The 15,148-nt window shown below is 39.6% G+C and overlaps 2 protein-coding genes across 4 annotated transcripts in view; one reads left to right on the top strand and one right to left on the bottom strand.

Moving 5' to 3' along the window:
- Iqcb1 (IQ motif containing B1) overlaps positions 1-3,019 on the bottom strand; it is a 47,146-nt gene extending 44,127 nt beyond the window's left edge. For both annotated transcript variants that reach the window (XM_029544855.1, XM_021209194.2), the window contains exons 1-2: positions 2,938-3,019; positions 2,368-2,436 (exon numbers count right to left, since the gene is read on the bottom strand). The gene's annotated coding sequence lies outside the window, so the exon portion shown is untranslated. The remainder of the gene's footprint in view (positions 1-2,367; positions 2,437-2,937) is intronic.
- A 157-nt stretch (positions 3,020-3,176) lies between these two features.
- Positions 3,177-15,148, top strand: part of Eaf2 (ELL associated factor 2) — a 38,294-nt gene continuing 26,322 nt past the window's right edge. Inside the window, exons 1-2 of one of the 2 annotated variants that reach the window (XM_021209988.1) lie at positions 3,177-3,380; positions 6,621-6,715. In XM_021209988.1, coding sequence (XP_021065647.1) covers positions 3,275-3,380; positions 6,621-6,715 — 201 coding nt within the window. In that variant the 5' untranslated portion in view covers positions 3,177-3,274. The remainder of the gene's footprint in view (positions 3,381-6,620; positions 6,716-15,148) is intronic. The other variant, XM_029544738.1, reaches the window with a different exon arrangement.

Below are 15,148 nucleotides of genomic sequence, written 5' to 3'. Positions count from 1 at the left end.
TTACCCTCTCTGTGCAACAATTCTAAGATAGACTTCATACAGGAGAAACAGACTGTACAGAGTTGATATAGCAGGCTTAAGTACAGTCTTTTCTTCAAAGGTCATTTTACAAGACTGGCTGTTGGCTAGTATCTAGAATGTGGATTTTAGTAGGATTTTTATTGTTCTCTTATAAGCTTGGATCACTGTGCCAAAACTGTTATAAATATAATGGTTGTGGTAAATAAACATGTTTTCCTTTTAGATTCTGAGAATTCTGATATTTGCTTAGTCTGATTTTCAATACTTAATAAGATACCTGAGGCATTTTACCAAGAGGTTTATTTGGCTCACAGTTCTGGAAGTTCAAGGGCCTTATGTCAGGGCACTGGCTTCTGGTGAAAGTTGTCTTGGCTCTCCCATATTATAGATAGTATGATAGCATGACTAGAAGATATATAGCACACAAGACCTGCAAGAGACTAAGGAGGGGGCAGGCCTTTTAATAACAGTCTTCTCTTAAGGACTATCTAAACTTTTACAAAAACTGTATCAATTCTTTTGAGGGTGGTGAGCCCAATGATATAATAACTTCCCACTAGGCCTCACCTCTTGATGGTTCCATTACCTCTTAGTATTGGCATAAAGAACCAATCTTTCAATACAAACCAGTAAAAATTCTGGTCACTGAGTGTCTAGTAGGCATCTCTAGTAGAAAATACTTCACACAGGTGTGGTCACAACTATTTTCCTTAAGAAATTATGTGTACCCTGTAATTCTACTGAAAGTGGATCTTGGTTTCCTGTGGATTGTATCCTATACGATCTTTTCACTTTACTGACTTTGCTTTATATATCTTCACTATAAATTACAGCTACAAATAAGACAATATATGTGTTGAGTTCTGTGAGCCCTTCCACCTAATCACTGAATCTGGAGATGGTTTGGAAAACCCCATATATTAGACCTGAGAAATGTCATGAAATTATAACAAAATTAAAAATTATAGTCTATCAATTCTAAAATTAAAAAGTCTACACCTCAATTTTTTTACTAAAGCTTTTCTATATAAGTCTATATAGTTTTCTAGGTAGTTTTCTATATATAAGTCTATATAGTTTTCTAGGTAGTTTTCTATAAAGTTTTTTACTAAAACTTTTCTTTATAACTTTTCTATATAAGTATTTGAAGCTCAATAGTATCATTAATATAAAACATATTTTAATAAAGATAACATATTTACTATGAAGTAAGAACTGTGCTAAGTGGGTTTTAATGCAATATTTTATCCTTACATGGGATTATGAAATAGCTACCATAATCATCTCAATTGTGCAGTTAAGAAAAATAAAACTTAGCTGGACATAGTGGCACATGCCTTTAAACACTTGGTAAACAGAGGCAGGGGGATCTCTGTGAGCTCAAGACAGACCTCTACATAGTGGGTTTCAAAACAACCCGAACTATAGTGAGACCCTCTTCTTGAGTAAAATATAAATCATTAATAGACAAATCCACTGAAACTATTTTAAAGAAAGCCCAATAAAATTCCTAGCATGTAGAAGATGTAAAACTTTCCTAGAGAACGCATGTTGTCTTACTCTTTGCAGCGTCTACATTATTCTATCCTTTGTAAAAATTCATCAAAATACATTTAAACATCCCCTTGACTGTTGGCCACTCATATTGCCAATTACTTTATACAATACGGTAATAAAAATCAATGTGAAAGTATACATCCACTTACTTTTGCTACTGAACAAATCCCTCTTGATATTAGATGGCCAAAAAGTCAATCACCTGGGTTTCTCTAAACCAGTGCTTTTATCTATGAACATAATAGCCATTCCTTGTCCCTAGACTTCAAAATTTATAAGGCATTTAGCAATGATTAAGTCTAAAAATATCAAAGTATTGCTGAACCCAAAATATTTAGAGAGCATTCATTTAACCACTTCAACAATTCTAAGGAACAGCATTATTTTTTACATAGCTATTATTATTTCCCCAATTCTAATGATCAACACATTTGTTTGATTTGCTTGCACAAAAATCACATTGAGAGTATGAAGCTGACGTACAAGCCAAGAGATTCTGGCTTCAGAACCTTCGTGCATAAATACATTGAACAGTCTCCTTGTATCTTTAAAGGGTAGAAGGCAAAAAAATGATCACCCACCCACCTGGAAAAATAAATTGACAAACCTATTTAAGGTAGAAGTGTTGAAATCATAGTCTGATGCCACAATTAACATGTAAGATCACCTGAGGGGGCTCACTGTAGTCTCTCTGTGAATAATCCTCTAATACAAAGCACGCTTTCTCCTACTTCCTAACAATTTTGTGAGGTGGAGGGGGGGCAATTATCAATCAATCGACGCTCTTACCTACTGCTAGACTGATCTCTGAGGAAGCAAGAGTCCCAAGGCCGCGCTCTTCAGTGCTTCCAGGAATCACTACGACAGAAACAAACGTGCAGCAGTCAGTCAGTTACCCCTAACCCTAGGCTTCTTGGTCGCCTCCGGGAACGCCCCCTCCTCAGGGCCTAACCCCGGCGGGAAAAGCCCGTGTCTTTAAAGGGTTAATTAAAAAATAATAAATAGATAGATAAGATAGATAAATAAATAAGAAAAAATAATAATAAACCGGCCCTCAAAGGTAACTGCGCGGCTTCCAGAGGTTTCCAGTCTGGTCACATCACCTGAGGGGGCGCGGCTGGGGTTCCAGACCCGCCTCAGAGCAGCTAGGCCTCAGGAGGCCCCAGGCCTGGGCCGGGCCGCCACCTCTCGCCAGGCGTCCGTTTCCACACCAAACCTGCGGGCCCGGCGCGGAGGAGGAGGCCCACGCTCCCGTTACCAGGCCCCGCCAGGCAGTTCTGCCCCGGGTGTCTGGCGTCCTAGCTTCCCCGCCCCGCTAGGGCCTCTCATCCATCCCAGCCGCCATCTCCGGTCTGTTACCTCATCTCTTCCCCCGCGTCCGTCCACCTCAGGGCCCGACCCGCACAGCGTACCTCAGCGTGGCGGCCTTCGCCGAGCTGTGTGCGTCGCGACGCGGGAAGGGGGCTAGGGGCGGGGATGGTGGCCAGGGCCGGGGCGGGGCCCGAGGCGAGGGGGCGGGGCAGGTGGCTCCAGACAGCCAATCAAGACTCGGGGCGCTCCAAGGGGCGGCCGCACGCGTCTGGAGGTGAACGGAGCCCGTCCCCCGGGCCCCGAGCTCAAGCTCGCGGTCAGTGCAGCTGTTCCAGAAGACTGTGGCGGGGGACCGCGAAGGCCAAGCGGGAGGCAGAGGACGAGGATGAGTGGACCAGCGGGACTCGCATACCTGGACCGTCGCGAGCGGGTTCTCAAACTAGGCGAAAGTTTCGAGAAGCAGCCGCGCTGTGCCTTCCACACCGTGCGCTGTGAGTGCGGACTGTCCGGGGTACCCCGGGTTCCCCTGGGATGGGAGGGTGGTATGGAGACAGACTCCTCGGGATTCTGTAATTCTGTCCCCGCCGCTCTTTGCTCCCCGGGAGACCGGATGGCACGGTGACCCACTGCCCAGTGGTCAGTCTCTGTGCAGGCACCTGGCGTCCCACAAGTGCAGAACCACGGAAGGGTTTAAGCGAGACTGACAGATCTGAGAGGAAGTTTTGTGGGACGATCTGCACGGGTGGCTGTGGAGACTAACGTGACAAGTGGATGGTGCAGTTTGAAAAGGTGACAGACAGATGGAACAAAGGACCCAAAAGTGATGTGTAGAGGCCGCAAGGACATTTCTTCCCCATTCTGGCTGATGAGGGTTCCCATTTAGTTTGTTTTTGGGGGAGAGATTGTCAGCTGTCTCAATCGTTTGTATCTCTTTTCGATCTCAGACTTCATGGTCAGCTAAGTAATTACTGATTATCAAAAAATTGAAAGGTTTTTTTTCTACTTTCTTTACTTTAAATTTTTACCTCCTAATGTTTTCTACTCTGTTTTTTTGTTCTCTGTTTTAGTAAGTTATCTGTAATATTGATGGAAAAGAGATTATAATGAGCCTTTTTGTTTTAGTAATTAAATGAGATACTAGTATGAACAAATATAACTTAATTTTGTATGTAAAACTTCTTTTTTGCATAATAGGCCGCAGAATTCTAGAGCATACGGGAAAGGTCACTGAGTCGTGACCTCATGTGTGTGTGTGTGTGTGTGTGTGTGTGTGTGTGTAAAATTGTAGATTTTTTTCACATCTCTTTTGCAGCCCAGCTCTTCTTTACTGTCTGATTGTCCTACATTCTCCACCATTCTGTCCTTTTCCTTCCAAAGCTTATATTCTGAAAAACACTCATTTAAAACTCAGTCTTCAAAGGTTAAGTTGCAGACAATTCAGCTATAAGAACTCAGAGTAAATGTAGGATAACCAATGGTCTTAGCCTTCCATTGATTGTATTTAAGCTTTATTAAAAGGTTGCATTAAGCAAAAATAACATGTTAGGGTGGAATAAATGGGAGAAGTTTACGAACAGAACTTCAATGGTGCCCCTTGTTTATTTTCCTCTGGATTACCATTCAAAGTTCCCCACAATGAAACAGTAAGTGTTGTGCAGCCCCATAGTCAGTCTCTCCCTGTCTCTCTGTCTGTCTGTCTGTCTGTCTGTCTGTCTGTCTCTCTCTCTCTCTCTGTCTGTCTTCTCTCCAAAAGCAAGGTACTGTTCCTATCTGACCTCTCAATGCCCCTTTCCCAAGTACCATGTCCTTTTCCTCTTCCTTCTTCTCAGGTATGCAGTGATCTTTTGTTTCTCAGTACAAAGTTTAAAAATACAAAAAAGTTATTTAGTAATAGATATGTTTATTTTTTATGTATATGTGTGGGCCTGAGTCTATATATGCACATCATATTATGCAGTGCCCTCAGAGACCACAAGAGAACCTTAAGTCCCCTGTAACTGTAGTTAACCATAGCTATCAGTGACCTGATGTCAGTGCTGAGAATGACCCAAGTTCTCTGCAAGAACAGCCAGTGCTCTTAACTGCTGAACCATCTCACCAGTCCCTCAATGTATATGTTTTTACAGCTTAGATATGTGTTCTCTTCCTACAGATACAAATCCAAAATTAAATGAATGAAATACAGCTTTTGAAAAGTGCCTTTCAGGTGTTTGTAAGACTTTTATTTATGGGTTCTTTATAGGATTAATTACAGTGTTAGAACTCAAACCCAGGGCCTTGTAAATACTAGGCAAGTGCTCTATCACTGAGCTACATCCCCGGCTTTACAAAAGTTCTTAAAATATTGAAAACATATTTTCCAAATCAGAGTCAGATAATTGAGCCACAAGAATGACAATAAACAAGCATATGCAAAAAGACAATGCATAATAACGAGCACAGAGTAAACAAGCTTAGACACCACGCTTAATCCTGCAGAAGACTTTAAAAAAATGTACTGTCTCCCCCACCCCACCCCATTCAATTAAGTATAATATTACACAGAATCTTTTTAGGTTTATTTGAACAGGTTCATTTCCAGTGTCCCCTCAGTCTCAAAAACTCGTAAGGAATGGAAACTATATAATATAGAATTTGACATTTATGCAGAGCACATGAACCTAATTTAAACCAAACGCTCAAGCCAATGTTATTTGAGAGAAGGTATTGTTTTGTGTCATATATGGGATAAATCTTGCCTGTCTTTTATACAAATGCTTCAGATAAACCTGTCTGTGAACCCTGAACTTCACCAAACCTGTGTGTAATGTTACTTTGAGAACATTCTCTAAGCTTTCAACCACAGTATTCATAGGTGAAAATGGTAATAGCTACCTTTTGGATTCTTCCCTAGAGAGGTTGTGGTAACATATAAAAGAACCTAACACGGTATTTAGAACATGATAAAGAATAAATAATAGCCACCATTAGTTTTTATGAGTTCTATCAATTATGTATGAGGAGTACTGATGCATGCAACTTACTTAAATGTAAAAATGACATTTAGCAACAAAGATTCACTACAGACAGTTTCAATAACTCATTAGAGTTAATTTTTGATCTGGGCTACCACCAGTATTATAATTTATATCTATGTAAGAGTTAATAATTAGTAAATCTCTTGTTTCAGTGGCATCATTTGTTATTGTCACAGGATGAGCTTATAAGTAGTGACGACAGAAAGGTCATCTTCTATTCAAGTGGGCCCACCTACCAAAAGCAGTAAAGTGTTAGCGTTACTGTGAGTAAATATCAGAAAACACACTAATTTAAACTAGGATTTGATGCTGTTGGTAGTTACGATTCCTTGATCAGTGTGGACCTTGACATCCTTTCCTTGCTATGATGGATTGTACTCTTTTAAACAGTGACCCAAGGGACTTAACAATTAAGGAGGGACTTGCAGCTTTTCCAGAGGACCTGGGTCTGTCTGGTTCTGACTACCCACATGGCATTTACATCTATCTCTAACTCCAGTTCCAGAGGATCTATTGGTCTCTTCTGTCCTCCGTGGGCTCCAACGTGTGCATACAGGGAAACAAAACATGCATACACATACAATAAAAATAATTAAAACAAACCTACCCAGTGAGTCAAAATAATCCTCTTAGCTGCTTCTGTCACTATCTGTTCACAGGCATGAATGGTATATTGTCTATCTTACAAAAATTGGTATTTGTATCTATTTTTAGATGACTTCAAACCTGCTTCTATTGATACCTCTTGTGAAGGAAATCTTGAGGTTGGCAAAGGTGAACAGGTGACAATAACTCTTCCAAATATAGAAGTAAGTAGTTCTCTATATGAAGATGAAAGAGGTCTGTTCTAAAGGATTTCCACTAAATATCAATGAAAATATTGATACCATTCATATAATGATGGTTGGTTAAAATGATGAATATTATATTTAGGAAACAAAATCTACTTTGGCTGAAACAATTTTAAAGTACTTTAATTCATTTAATGGTTTCAAGGAATATCATAGCCAATGACTTGAAAGTGATTACAGGGATAATAACTATAGAATTCCTACTTTAAGTCAGATCTTATACTCTGAACTAGGGGTGATAATGATAATATTTCTTGCTTTCTAGTCCTAGTTTGCTATTGCAGATGGATATGTAAACAGATAGCTAATGTCTCAGTTAGAACAGATAGAAAGTTCCCCATATGCACTTAAATGGGACAAAATCCTCTGCCCAAAGAAATCTTGAAAGGCTTCCTAAAACAATCAGTAATTGAGCTGAACTTTTAAAAGACAAATGACAGGTAGACAGGAAATATAATACTCTAGTCAAGCAGATTATTGTATAAAAGTCTCTGCTGATGGAAAGAATAGGCCTATGAAGTAAATAACTTATTACAGTAAAGTACAGTGAGAGTAGATTAAAGGAGTAGAAACTGAAACATAGACTGGGATCAAATTGCAAAGTATATTTTATGTCAAAATTAAAAATTTGTACTTCATTGTATTGATACTAGGAATAAGTCTAAACCAAGAAGAATATGGTGAGATTTATGGTTTGTTGGGGAAGATATTTTAGAAATACACACATTGAGCATCTTTTATACAAATTCTTGGAACAATACTTGTTTGGGCCTTCTAGCTATTAAAAAAATTTTTGGAATATTTGCAAATATGTAATAAAATATCTTGTGAATAGATCCTACATCTGAAATACAAAATTTATTTATTTTCCATATACTGTATACTCTTAGCCTAAAAATTATTTTATGTATTACATGCAATAACTCAGTAGATGAAACAATTTATGATGTAGAATTCTCCACTTGTGGTGTTATGTTTAAGCTGAAAAGATTTACAATTTGTAGCATTTCAGACTTTTGAATTTTGAATTAGGGATGCTCAGTCTGCTGTTTAGGAACTGGACTCTTCAGGTTCAGGTTCTAGGTTCTGGATCCCTTATCCAAACATTTTCTCCGTTTTTAAAATTTTCCAAATGTATTCAAATACTGCAACTAATATTACTTTTATAAAATACAAGTTTTCTTAGTTCAGTCCTTGGGTTAGAAATTTCTTATTATCCAGAGTTTTGTTTTGTTTTTCTTTTCTTTAATACTGACTTCATCCGTTATAGAAAAAGTTATAGAAAAAACAACTCCATAACATTGTGATACATATTTTTTTAAATGCACTTTTTTTGAGACATCTTGCCTTTAATTTTGTTTGGAATAGTTTGTGGTTGGCCACTTTACAGTGTCTTACATAGATCAGTGAGCTGGCTTGTCATGGTTAGAGGTATAGCAGTTTTTAATCTTCTGGTCCGCTCTCTTTCTCTTACGTTTATAATTCAGTACCACTTACTGAGACCCCACCACTATGTCAGATGGAGTCAGTTGCTGCTTCTGAAGATTTTCTTAAGGTAGAGCTTTGTATGTGTATGGGAGTTCTTATTGAACATTTCTCATTTGTTTCCTTAGGAACTGAAGAAAATGAAAAATCAATTCCCTATGAGATGTCATGGATAAACTAGCTTTTCAAATCCTCTATTATGACCCCCCCCCCCGATTCTGGTGTCTCTATGCCATTTGGAAATTTATTCAGAAGCATCAAACCTTATTTGGTCTATGGTATCTATTAAGGAGCAAATTGAATGAGCCTTTCAATTTTATTTTAATTTTTAGACTGTTTAAAAATAAGGTTTTAATATAAGTAGTTATACTGTCTACCCCCTTTCCTGCCTCCAGCCCCTCCTGGCTTCCTTCCCTCAAATCCCTCTCATGTCCTCCCATAGCTAGGCACTCAAAGGAAAGCAGCCACTTCATTATAAAAGTGACTGAAAAGCTTTAAGTTCACAGTGGGGAGCCCTGCTGTGTAGTTTCAGGCTGTGGTAGTCTTAGCCAGTGATGGTTAGTTTGTACCAGGACTCCAATTGTGCCGTCCTTGCCGTACATAATATCTGTTTTTCAAGTTACAAATGTCCCGTTTCATCCCTTCTATTGCTTTGCTATGGCATCTCTTCTGTATACTGATAGAAAAATTTTTTGCTCACTGTTATCCTGCCTAGTGAAGAGTCATAATCGACCACATTGGATTATGTTCTCCATATAAAACTTCTTATGCCGGGCATGGGGGCGCACGCCTTTAATCCCAGCACTCGGGAGGCAGAGGCAGGCGGATTTCTGAGTTCGAGGCTAGCCTGGTCTACAAAGTGAGTTCCAGGACAGCCAGGGCTACACAGAGAAACCCTGTCTCGAAAAACTAAAAAAAAAAAAAAAAAAAAAACTTCTTATGAAAATGACTGTCGGATGAGGTGTATATTTTCAAACCTATGGCTTATAAATGTCTGAAATGCAAAACAACAACAACAAAACAAAACAAAAACAAAACCCCAAACCACTGGAAGGAAGTAACTACCACCTTTCAGTTGGCTAGAGATACCTCCACAAGCATCTGCACTCACGTGCACATACCTATACACACTCATAATTAAAAAATAAAATTATTAGTCAGGCAGTGGTGGCACACACACCCTTAATGCCAGCACTCAGGAAGCAGAGGCAGGTAGAACTCTGTGAGTTCAAGGCCAGCCTGGTCTACATAGAGAGAGTTCCAGGACATCCAGGGCTACACAGAGAAACCCTATCTTGAAAAAAAAATAGATTAATAGATAAAATAACATTTTTTAAAAAATAAGAATAACTTCGAGTTCTGATAGGGTTTTTTGTTGTTGTTGATAAGGTAGATTTTAAAATCCATTTCTTTTTTTTTTTCTATTACCAATAGAATAAACAAATAAAAAATGAAGTCTGTAGACCAGTTAAATACTATGGACTTATAAGTTTTATAAGCATTTTAAAAAATACCAATACTAATGATAAACATCTACTGGGTGTGGCATGGCTGGTCTCACACAGTGTGCTTAGTGATTTTTATGTTATTACCCAGTTAATTTTATCAACTCTCTACAGCAACGACTAGGAGCTTACTCCTATTGCCCCAAAGTATAAAGCTACTAGATGACAGCCAGGACTTTACCCCTGTGGCATGCATGGTTCACCATCTTATCCCAGAGCATACACCTTCACATTGCTCACTCCATGCCAGGCATTGACTCCAGAACTTCAGTGTTCGTCATCTGGAAAAGTAGATATTGCCACTCCAGTTTCAACTAGAGGAAGGGGCCCAGAGAGGGGCATTTTCTCTCCTATAAATAACTGGCAGAACAGGTCCTCGGCGTTCTAAAATCCTATTGTTTGACCATATCATTCAGTCCCAGGGATCATATCTGCTCACGCCCATTTGCAGTAGAGTTACCTAGCAAGCAATTGTGAGGGCCCTTGCTTTTTTTCATAAGCCACCTGAAACCTCCTCTAAGGGGCCTTGCTTGGGTAGCTCTCCTCCTTTTTTGCCTCAGGCAGATAGGGGGTGGGGTGGGGCCTGCTCTTCTCCAGTGCTTCCTTCTGAACATCTGTAAGTTTCAAGTTCTCTGAGTAACCTTTCACACAGAGAGGAGGGCCTCGGAGGACGTAGAAGAATGTGGAGTTCTAAGAGGCTCAGTGAACTCTTTCCTGTCCAGTCTGTTTCGGACAGTTTTGTTTAAGGAGAGTGCACATTGTACCTATACACTTAGTAAACAAGCACAGATACCACTAATGTTAAACATGGACTAACAGACAAAATGTTCCTTCTGAGACTTCTGATAATGCTGCAGATGAAGTTGAACTAACATAACATTTTTTAAAGATTTAATTTAATTTAAAAATTATGTGTATTAGTGTATACGTGTGTGTGTGTGTGTGTGTTTATATACTTAAATGGAGGTATTAGTGGAGGTCAAAAGAAACCATTGGAGCTGAAATCATAGGCAGTTGTGAAGCCCCCAACAAGGGAGATAGGAACTGTACTTTGCTCCCCTGTGAGAACAGTTTGTGCTCTTCACTGAGGAGCTATCCTTCCAGCCCCATAAGTAAACAACTTTGAAGACACAATTGAGATCCTCTTTAGAAAACACTACAAATCTGAGAACATACAAAGCCAAGAATACCAACTCTTCTCTCTAGCTTTGCCAAGAAAGGGAAGATGTCAATTTCTCTCTTTCCGGGGGGAGAAAGAAGAGACTCCTCCGTGAGGTCTTCTGCCTTCTGTATCATGACATGCAGGTGTGGGTGAGCCAGTTCCAAGACAGGAATGACGTAACTGTGGGATGGGACTAAACCTTTGGGAAACTGCTGGACAGATAACTCAACATGTGAGACTTACGGGTGATGACTGTGTGTCTGATATGGCAGAGCAGCGGAGACACACATCAGACAGGCTAAAGATGATAACCACAGATACCACCAAAACAGAGCTGCTCACTTAACCAAGTAGGTGAAGGGGGTATGCAGAGAAGAAAAGTATGAGTGAGATTTTATTTCTTCTAATCCAGATTCCCTCCCAGATTTCCTCTTATTCCAAGAAACAACCCCTGAAATAAGAGATACCAAGTTATAAAGTTTGCTCTTAAGTCCCATTTTGATATAAAGGAAGAGTATTCTGGGTCCGAAATGGCAGCTATTTCTACTTAGCACTGCTTTATTGTATACGTGTAACCATGGGTACATGCACATATAAATACAGGTTATTCACTTATGAGTAATCTTTGCCCAACATATCACAATATTATAAAGTTCACACTCAAATAGATGTGTCACCCATGTTCTATTGAAAGAAATTCAATTTAAACTCAGATCATTTGAGAAAATGGGACCTTACTATGGTCATTCCAAATCTTCGTCCATGGCTCTGACACATGCTGATGGAATGAGACATGGGAGTTAGAATCTGGGTACCAGAGATAAAAGTCTTGCTCCACTGTGAGGCTTGGAGCAGAGTTGTCTTCCCTCACAGTGCAGTGTCTTTCCTGATGAGCTGAGAGTAAGAGTGTTTCCAGAGGCTAAGGAAAAGCATGCATGAGGTAACACAGACACAAAAGCCTTTGTAAAGATGGAATCAGATCCATAGGTCATCTTAGAGAACTGATGCTTTGTCTTCTGTATAATGGGGAATTACAGAAGTTCATGTAGAGAGGGGGTTGAAATTAGTTCCTTGGCTTCTCCCAAAGTTTCCTTCTCCATCTTACCTAGTTTCCTGTACTTTAGTCTCTTGTCCACTATTCTGCACCTATTCGTTTCTAGAAGTAGAACAAGAAGGAAGTTGTTGACAAGTAGCAACAGATTCCTCAGAGGTGGAGGACCTATGGAGGCTGTTAGGTTGGATTGGGGTAACTAAACACTTGATTATTTGATTCTTTTGCACACCTAGCCTTATCTCCATTTCAGAGAAGTTAAAAATCAGACTTCCCATGTTTAAATCTCTCTTTGCCCTTTTTGGTGTGAACTTGGGAAAATTATAAAGTCTTTTGCGCCTCTTTTTTTTTCATATAGAGATAATAATTGTCTCATAAGGTTGTTACAAAGGTTAAATAGATGTGTATGAGTAAAGTATGTAGAACAGAACAAAGTCCACAGCTACATAATAATGTTATGCATATTGGCAGTTTTTTAAAAAGCAGTTTTTGTTGTTTTCATAGTGTCTTGGAGTGGCTTAGAAGACACTACTAGAAGAGATGGCTGGCTCAGGGGGGTTGCTATGCAAGTCTGGCAACCTGATTCAGTCCTTGGGACCCACATAGAGGGAAAGGACAGAAATGACCATAGATGTGCAATGGCATGCCCCCCACACACATGATACACACACAGATACACACACATTAGTAAATAAAAAATTTCAAAAGAAGACTCTAGAGTCTAGAAGGCTCTCAGAGGGCAGATTCTTCCCAAGTGACCCATGTCACCTCTGATGGTGAAGCTCCTCCCAGTGTGCCCCTCACTGCTTCCTATTGTCCTTGCCTTCTCTGTATTATTTGTGCCCATCCCCACTGTCTTTAGAGCCTCACGTGCTGCCTTCTGAGGCGCAGCATCTTTCCCAGTGTCAGTTCCATGTCTTGCAGGCCCCTTATTTCAGCTGTTAGCAAAAACTGAGTCTTTGGCTGTCCTCACTAAGCCTGTGCCAGAGACTGGTGTTCTTCTCATAGTGACACATTCCCTGGACAGTTCCTGTCCTCAGTCTGTTTTCTGTTGCTAATAATACAATGTCACAGTCTAGATATGGAATGAAGAAAATGTGGTTATTTCGGCTTACCATCTAGCACTGGGATTGCTAGATTGTAAAGTAAATCAATCTATCTATCTATCTATCTATCTATCTATCTATCTATCTATCTATCTATCTAGGGTATTTTTTTGTTTTTATTGCTCATTTTTTGTAGAATCTCTAAACTGTTTTCCATATAGTTGCAATAATCACATTTTACAAAATTTTCATAGGGTTAGCGATGTTGAACATGTTTTCATGTGCTTATTGGCTATTTGTATTTCTTCTTTTGCTAAATGTTTATTTGAATCTATTGAATTATTAAATTGTTGAATCATTTTTTAATTGGTATTGGGTTTGGTTTTGACTATTAAGATTTTGAAATTCCTTCTGTAATCTATGTCAGTTGTGAACATTGCAATTATTTTCAAGCATACTTATTGTTTCTTCTGTTTAATCTATCCTGTTATTGTTACCTCCTGTATAGCAGTTTTAAATTTTCCTGAGTCAACTTCAGCTCAAGAATTTCTATTTTCAAAAGTAGTTCCCATATGTTTTAACTTTTTCTGTTAGACTGTTAAGCAATTTCTTTACATTTCCACTGAGGTTGTGAGACTATTCAGTGTCTTTAAAACAGTTGTTTTAAATTCCTCGTCTGAGGACTCCCTGTACTGGTTCCCTCCTAGTCAGCTTCCAGCACTTTATTTGGGGGTTTTAAATATACATGGTTTCATACCAACTGGTGATGTGTGTAGTGTGTGACATCATCAAGGCATTAACCAATCTGTTATCTATTTTATTTCCTAATTTGACTCTCCTCATCCACCTCCATAAATTCTAAACAGGTTTTCTCTTTTCTCTGAGCCTGTGTTCACTCCCAGCATTTCAACACTAGATGGTGCCCAAGTCCAGATTTTTCCAGAAGTTGGTTGTAGGTGAGTTGTGTTATTTCAATGCTAGAAGGCAGTCTTAGCCCAGATTTATATTAAATACCCCATTGGTGTTCTGTTCAGAAAGAAATTGCAGAGTACAGGAAAGGCTTATCTGTTCCTACAAATGTATTCCTGGGTCCAGGGTAGGCCTGATTGCCTCATATACAGTAAACTGTCATTGGACACAAGATTCTGCCTGACTCTAGAGACACTGTGGATGGAGTGAACCTAGGTTTCTATGTGATACCTGTGAACACCAGTCCCGCCAAGTCAGCTATGAGCCTATGCTCCACCAGCACAGTTCTCTGTTAGGACCAAGGCCTATGATGCCGTGGACTGCTTACTATAGTAACCTTGAGGTCCAGAGCTACTAGATCAGACTTAGCTGCTATTGGCTAAAAGTGAGGTCCAATAGAAGCAGACTGCATGCTTTTTTTCCTGGAACTGTGGTTGTTCACAGACAGGCCTAGGGATGGGACACACCCTGTGTCAGGTGTCACCACCATTAAGTTCCAGGGCAAAACAATACAAAAACAAAAACAAGCAACAACAACAAAAAACCTTATGCTTGCTATTATGTCCTATTCCCACTGAGGAAAAAAAAGGCTTGAAATAAGCTTTACAGCTTGAGGTTGGGAAGGCAGCCTACAGGCCGCCCACATTGGTGTTATTAAGCTAGATGATGTGAGTCACAAAACTACAAGGACCTATGCAGCCTCAAGGTATGGTGGTGTTCACAGTGGAGCTGCTGCTGCTGCAGCTCAAAACACATGTCTGTCCCACTAGGGCACAAATCTCAACCACATCTGAGGTTTCATAGCCTTGTCTAGGAGCTTAGGCCTTGGATATCTATGCTGCCGGAGGACAGAGCTAGGTGGTAGAAACAGTCTATGAAGGGTGTTAGTCAGCTGGAGTGCAGCTGTAGAATCCTCTACCTTAGGTGCAGATGACTCTAGCCCAAGTCAACACTGCATAGAACAGATGCATTCAAAACTGTTCAATTCCTTCAACACACAGGTCTGCATCTGATGCTAGGGTCAATCTGGAGTGTCTATGAGCTCAAGGCCTTCAGTTTTTACTGAAGTTTTTACTGTGGTGGGTCAGGCACTGTGGTCGGAGAAAAAGCCTTTCCTTTTTTTTTCTTTTTATTATTATTATTATTATTATTATTATTATTATTATTATTATT

The sequence above is a fragment of the Mus pahari genome, chromosome 12, assembly GCF_900095145.1.
Source record: "Mus pahari chromosome 12, PAHARI_EIJ_v1.1, whole genome shotgun sequence".
Classification (NCBI taxonomy): domain Eukaryota; kingdom Metazoa; phylum Chordata; class Mammalia; order Rodentia; family Muridae; genus Mus; species Mus pahari.
This window is presented reverse-complemented; position numbering and strand designations above follow the sequence as displayed.